This window comes from Chinchilla lanigera, unplaced genomic scaffold (genome assembly GCF_000276665.1).
Source record: "Chinchilla lanigera isolate Chin_1 unplaced genomic scaffold, ChiLan1.0 scaffold00131, whole genome shotgun sequence".
Classification (NCBI taxonomy): domain Eukaryota; kingdom Metazoa; phylum Chordata; class Mammalia; order Rodentia; family Chinchillidae; genus Chinchilla; species Chinchilla lanigera.
This window is the reverse complement of record NW_004955532.1, coordinates 516,006-523,244: the sequence shown is the minus strand read 5'-3', so window position 1 is coordinate 523,244 and position 7,239 is coordinate 516,006. Positions and strand designations below refer to the sequence as shown.

The 7,239-nt window shown below is 49.2% G+C and overlaps 1 protein-coding gene across 2 annotated transcripts in view; it reads right to left on the bottom strand.

The window, feature by feature from the left end:
* Atrip (ATR interacting protein) overlaps nt 1-6,473 on the bottom strand; it is a 17,003-nt gene extending 10,530 nt beyond the window's left edge. For both annotated transcript variants that reach the window (XM_005410152.2, XM_013507609.1), the window contains exons 1-3: nt 6,128-6,473; nt 3,397-3,527; nt 2,065-2,235 (exon numbers count right to left, since the gene is read on the bottom strand). In XM_005410152.2, the coding sequence (XP_005410209.1) occupies nt 2,065-2,235; nt 3,397-3,527; nt 6,128-6,374 (549 nt within the window). In that variant the 5' untranslated portion in view covers nt 6,375-6,473. The remainder of the gene's footprint in view (nt 1-2,064; nt 2,236-3,396; nt 3,528-6,127) is intronic.
* Between the last annotated feature and the right edge of the window lie 766 nt (nt 6,474-7,239).

Here is a 7,239-nt window from a genome sequence, read left to right as displayed (position 1 = left end):
ACTGCCAAATCTCAATAGTAACTTCTTTTCTCTTTTTTTGAGATAGAGTCTCACCATGTAGCCCAGGCTGATCCTGAATTTGTGCCTTAGCTCTCCTGCCTCAGCCCACTGAGTAGCTGGGACTACAGGTGTGCACTACGATGCCTGGTTGTTGATCTTTTAATCAGTGTAGTGGTGCACAATTCTAGGTCTTCTTGAAAGCTTGGGCAGAGCATTTGACGATCACCAAAGCCTTGTGCACATACAGGAAGGCCTGCCGTTCTGGGTCCCAGGCTCTGCAGCTGGCCGGTAACTGCCATCACTGTACCAGACGCAGCACCTGGCACAGTGAACGCAGGACGGTCTGGGCCTCCTCACAGCCTTTCTGTCATTCTCTGGGACGGCTGGGCGAAGTCAGTCACGCTGCTTCAGTCATTATCCCTTGGTCCCCCCTGAAGCCTGGACTCAAACTCTGGTTTGGATAAGTGCAAATTCCTTGTTCTTCCTTCATCGTTCATCCTTTCTTTCATTTTTTATTTTTTGCGTTTTGAGACAGGGTTTTGCTATGCAGTTCAGGCTGGACCCGAACCCATCTTGTAACCTGCCTCCGCCGCCCGAGTGCTGGGAATACAGGCGTGCGCCATGATGCCGGGCTTTGTTTGTTGTTTGAACCAGGGTCTGACCAGCCAGCCCAGGCTGGCATTGCCATCGTGGCAACCCTCCCCCCTCTGAGGAAGGCTGAGGGTTACAAGTGTGTCACGCCGGCTTTTCTTTTGGTTTTCTGAAACAGGGTGCTGCACTATAGTTCAGGCTGCCTCAAAATCGCTAGGTAGTCCAGGCTGGCCTTGCACGTGTGGTGGTCCTGCCTCAGCCTCCCCAGCCCTGCGATTACAGGTATGCACCCCCGTACCCAGCTCTTCACCATTCATATGGACAGTCAACGGCTAGAGTTAGTGCTGGGCACAGGTAAGTGCACAGAACATGTAAAGTTTGTGAAGTTTGGCTGGGGACGTAGCTCAGTGGAAGTGTGTGCCAACATGTGTGCGGCCTGGCTTCAGTCTCCAACCTCTCTCTTCTCTCTCTCTCTCTCACACACACCCCCGCAGGAGGTACTGAGGGAAGTGGTGGTATGTACTAGATACTCACTGTTTTTCTTCCTAGAACAGGATTTCCCTTTCCCTGAGAAACAATCACTTCCCTACCTCTGAACATGGGATTCAAATGCGGGCTCTCATTGGACAGCAGCTAGTCCAGGGACAGACACCTCACTCACAGCAGACCAATCAGTGCCTTCCTCAGACGTTCAAACTTGAGACAGGAAGCCAAGTCTTACCTGTGCTTTGGAGTTATGAATATGAGTCCAGGAACTTCTCCTGGGGGAGATCCATCCAAACCCACAGGGACAGACCCTGCCTATAGCACAGGAAATCAATGTGTCCCGGTCAGGTCTAAGTCACCAGGGCCCTCACACACGCCCATGTCCCTAGACTGTCACTGTGTTTCCTTTTGGCCTAATCCAGGTCAACTAAGTTCTGCAACTACCAAAAGGGCCCGAATTTGCAAGACGCTGTCCCCAAAAGACAGAAGAATTAAAAAAATAAAAAAGTAAAGCAGCTGAATTTAAGCCTGTTTCTAGTGATTTACCCTTGCCAGTACTAGCGACTACAGTGATGCAGTGTTTCATCTAATTCCTTTTCCAAACCACATGCAGACTCTGGAAGAAAAGTGTGACAATTTACTAAGAGCAGAAAGTATTTAAGACGAACAGCTGCTGAGAACTCCCCGGAAGATTTACAGCCAACACTGTGTCACTCATTCTAAAAGCAATCAGTAGCTAGATGTGATGGCACATGACTAATCCTAGCACTCTGGGAGGCTGAGGCAGGAGGATCTCAAGTTTGGAGTCCAGCCTGGGTAACTCAGCAAGACTCTGTCTCAAAATGAAAAATGTGCTGGGGATGTAGCTTGGTGTGAAAGCTCTGGGTTCAATCTTCAGTACTAAAATAAGTGAAGGAAGGAAGGAAGTAAGTCAGGAAGCAGACAAAGCTGCTGCCCATCATACACAAAGTAAGTGCTCCGAGTCACCTTTCTGGAGAACTCCTTTTCTTTGTCACTGAGTGCTTGGGTTTTCTCTTGCTCAAGAAGGAAATGCGATCTTTTCTGTTCCTCCAGAATGGACTCTGACTGATGCAGTGAGTCCCGCAAGATTTTAATTTCTCCATTCTTAATAAGGATCTCTTCTTCCATCGCCTTCAGCTGTAGACCCCAAATTAAAGGACAGTCAGTAAGCACAGGTTGGGGACATACTTGTCACTCATGCAGACTGTCTGCAGGGCACACCGTTTATACTGATGAGGTTTCACCTCGTACGTGCGGATCTGAACTCTGATCACTCTCCCTCTACCCCACTCCACAGTCCCCGTCCTCCTCCCTAATAGTCTTCCTTCCACTTTTGGGTCACATGTGGATTCTTTAGGCTTTAAAAGGCATTTAACAACCCTGGTCACACCCCAGGGAACTGGAATTCCATATTTTGTCCCTGGTTTTCTTAGGGACTGACATATGGTCATGAAAGGGAAAAATTGTACAAGAGAAGTTATTCTTTTAAAAACTTTGCTCTTTTGAAGCTGCCGAGCTCTGTAACTGCTTCATGGCTTTGTAATTACTCTCTTGACCCCTGTGACCACAGAGTGTAACCGAACACACAGGATGCCTGACTGTACCATTGTACCACGCTTCATGAACTGATGACCACTGATCTACCCTGGTAACTGATGACCTCATCCTGCTAGCCAATCAGAAGAACTGCCAGGCTGTTAAGGCTCACCTTCGGACCTCCTGCCTGTGCAGCATATAAAAGCCCTGGACCACCAGAGATCGGGGTCTGATATTCTGGGAATGATCCTGATTAGTGCCTGTCGACCTAAATAAACCTGCCTCCAAATCCTGGGTGCTGTTTTGGTGTTTCTGCTTCCCACTGCAGTCATACTAAAGCTGCTAATAAAATAGCAACTGTTATAGAGATATATGCTGTATCTTCATATAGCAATATACGCTGTAAACTAACTGTTCTTCATATAGAGATATACGCTGTAAACTCATCTCAGTGCTTTAACAGTTTTTATTTTTCCCCTGGGATCTGGTGTACAGTATTTCTTGTCTTGCTGTTAGGAATCTCACATTTTTTCTTTTAGTCTATATTTTCTGGCTTTCTTTCTCTAACCTCTCATTTCACAGGAACAAAACCGAGATGTTTAATTTTAAAACTCTGATATACTTTACTGTACAATGTCTAATAGCTAAATCAGGGAGTGCAGCTCAGTGGTAAACACGTGCTTAGCACACACAAGGCCCTTTCAACCCTCAGCGTCAAACACAAACAGCAGCAACAGAAACCCCAGGAGTGAGGCTACTTACCTTTTCCTTAAGTTCTTTGTATTGTGTTTGAAGTACTTCCAGTTCGAAGTTATCTTTAGCTGGAGCATGTTCTCTGTTCTTCCCTGCAGGACTACTTGACATCCCATCTAATCTGCGGACCTTATGAACAGCTGTATAAAACAATTCCCATGTACATTTTAGGACCCAAGATTTCCTCACTGTTGCCAGAAAATGCAGAAATGAATCACTATTATGTGCTCGTATGTGTTACTGTAGATCAAACCAGGGCCTGTTTACCAAAAGCTACATTTTATTTTGGGACAGGGTCTCCCTAGGTTGCCCAGCCTGGCCTCGAACTTGTGATCTTCCTGAGTTGCTGAGGTCACAGGTATGTCCCACCATGCCCAGCGTGAATCACTCTTGAAAGCTGAGAACGATCTAGTGAAATCATTGGTATTTTCCAACCTAAGAACATGATGTAAACTCATAAACAATCCTTATGAAATCACAGATGCTACAATCCTCTCCTCACTCCTTACTCAATTTTAAGTTTCAACTAAAGGCTGAAAGAGCCAGGTACGATTGTGCTCACCTGTAATCCCAGCACTCAGGAGGTTGAGGCAGAAGGATCTCAAATTTGAGGACAGCCTGGGCTACATAGCAAGTTCAAGGCTGGCCTGGACTACATAATATGACCCTCACTTAAAAAATAAAAGGCTGAAAGGTACTGTGGACATCTCACTAGCCAGGACTATACTATTATTCAACAACATGTACTGCGCACCTACAATATACCAGGCACGGTGTTAGTATCTAAAGATATAAGGGTGAACAAAATGGATACAATTCTAAAACTCAGGAAGCTTACAGGACATTCAACAAATAATCACATAAATAAATATAAATGCAATTGTGAACCAGGCATGGTGTCACACACCTCTAACTCCAGCACTCTAGGAGAATGAAGCAGAAGGATTCTAAGTTTGAACCCAGCCTGGGGAACTTACTGAGATCCTGTCTCAAATAAAAAGTAAAAAGAGCTGGGTGTGGTGGTACACACATGCCTATAATCCCAGCACTGGGGAGGGATCGTTGTGAGTTCCAGGCCATCCTGGGCTACAAAATGAGTTCAAGGCCAGCCTGAACTGTGTAGTGAGACCCTGTCTCAAAAAGACAAAAAGGAAAAAAAAAAAAAGTAAAAAGGTTCGGTGATGCAGCTCAGTGCAAAGGCCCTGGGGTCACTCTCTGGGGAGATCATAATTGTGATAAGAGCTGCAGAGGTCAAATACATGAATAGCTACAAAAACGTGACCCAACCCAAGTGCAATGATCGGAACATTTCCCTAAGAAAGCCTTGACTGGGCCAAGAGCTGAAGGGTACGCAGGGATAAACCAGATGAATAGGCAACGGGTAGCAAGAACATTTAACACAGCAATGTGCAGAGTTCTTGTACTGTAAGGATGTAGGAAAATTCAAGAAATGAAAGAAGGTTAGGGTGGCTAGAACCCAGAGAATGAAAGTGAGAAAGTGCCAGAGGACTTTATTTGTCAGGTTTTGCAGGCTACAATAAAGATTTGGTCTCTAAGCCAAGCTTGATGTACACAGCTATAATCCCAGCATTTAGGAGGCTGAGGCAGGAGGATTGCTGTGAGTTTGAGGCCACCCTGGGCTACACAGTACAGTGAGTTCAAGCCGACCCTGAACTACATAGTGAGACCCAGTCTCAACCAAAAAAGAAAGAAAAAGAATTTGGTCTCTACACTAGAAGTAGTGAGAAGCTATTCTTACAGTGCTTTCAACATGAATGTTCATGCATACTGAGTGAGATACGGCTGGATTGGAGTTCTGAAAAGATCACTCTGGGTGTAGCATTAAGTTCGACTTGTAGGCAGACAAGACTAGAGGAGCTGAGCCAATTTAGCAGATACTTGTCCTGGAATGGAGCCACAGCCACATAGCTCAGGATGTTGGTAGAAACATGAAAAGGATGGATTCTAGAGATGGACTAGGAAGGTAAAGTTGATGATAAGATTTAGAAAGGAATTAGATACCGGAAGAGTCAAGGATGGGGAAGGAGTCACTTCGTGCTACTGGATGGAGAGTCATGCAAGTCACTGTCACACAGACCATCTAGTCATCAGTGAGTGTTGAATAGTATCTGCTTTGCTGGCTCCAAGCTGGAGATGCTAGAGGTCTAGGCTTCCAGGTAATGCTCTTGTTGCATTTAAGAGGCCTTACCTGCCAGGTACAGATTCAAGGTGACCTTCAGATTTCACTCATTCTCCGACTAGAATGTTAAATTCCACGAAGGAAAGGTTTTTGCATTTTGCTCACTGCCCTATAGATCTGCTGCAGCTCCTAACCTTTGGGCACTTGCTACGTTACTGGCTGTATTAAAACAAAGCTCTCATCTTTTGCCTCTGTCAGGCCCTTATGTTCTGAGGGGTACCCTGGACTGCACAGAAAGCCTCTCCCGTGCAGGGTGGTGGTTCTGGCGCGGGGCGGCAGTCGCGGTACAAGGATCTCTGCTTAGAACCAGGAGCCGAGCGGCCTAAACTTGAAAACGTAAAGTAAAAAGCCAATCTGGCCACACAGATTTGAAATCGGCGGTCTGCCATCCCGGATACATTTCTCGCTCCAATCGCAGGACCTTTAGGAACACAACTGCCCCAGACCCCGGGCACAGCCGGCCGGGGTCCCGGAGCCTCCACCCGCGGGGGCACCGGCGGGGTCTGCGCCGCCCGCCCGCACAGGGCCCGCAGCACTCACTGGACAGGTCCCGCGGCGCGGGCGGGCACTGGCTCAGGGCTTGGGACGCCAGGATGTCCAGCTCCTCCAGGTCGTCGGCCGTGAGCTCCCCGTGCGCGCCGAACGGGTCTTCGGGGTCCAGGGGGACGGCCGCGGGAAAGCCCCGGGCCCGCTTGCTCGGAGGGTGGCCGGTGACGGGCGGCGGGCCAGGCTGGCGCGTCGGTGGCCCGCTCCACCTCCTGCTGCCCGGCGCGGGGGTCCCGGCCATGCCGCCCGTGGGCCCCAAGCAGGTGGGCGCGAGGCCGGAGCCCGCCCAACCGCCCGCGCGCCGCAGCTCGCCTCACCCACCAGGGCCCCGCCCCGCTGCCTGCGGGCCAATCAGCCGCCAGGGACAGGGCGCGGGGAAATGACGTACTTCGGAGCGCGTCGCCGCGCTCGGCCTTCCGCTTCCCTAACGCTGTTAGGACTCCGCTCCTGGAGGGCGCGTGTGGGCTGTGTGTCTGCTTCTCTGAGCGCTGGGCTCTTCGCCCCTTCCCTGGCACCCCGGACTATAAAGCTGCACGGGAGCAGTTCGTCCTGGCATTATCGCTTGTGCGCTCGAACCGTCCCGGGTCGGGTACTGTCTTCCCGCCAAACCCACCTGTCACACACCCGGAGATTCTTTTAGGCGGGAGGTGTACGAATGGACAGAAGTCAGCAGGCGTCTTCCGGAATAGTGAACTTTTCAAATGTATGTATGTGTCCAGGGAGAGTGATCTGAGAGCGCGTGCCCGTGTGGGAAGGGGCTGACAGTCCTGCACTCATCCCGCTGAGGGTGGGAGTTTTTTGTCCCACGCGCTGATTGTGGAGAGGCAGAGTGAGGCTTAGGAGGTCAAAGGAGGCTCCCTTCGGCTGGGGATTTAGCTCAGCGGCACAGAGCCTGCCTGGCAAGTGCAAGGTTGTGAGTTCGATTCCCGGTACCAGAGAAAAACAAACAAACAAACAAACAAAAAACCCATAAAAATATACTGCCAATTTGATAGGCAAATATAGATCAGTGTTATTGGGGCTGGGGATTTAGCTCAGCGGCAAAGCGCCTGCCTGGCAAGCGCAAGGTCGTGAGTTCGGTTCCCGGTACCAGAGAAAAACCAAAA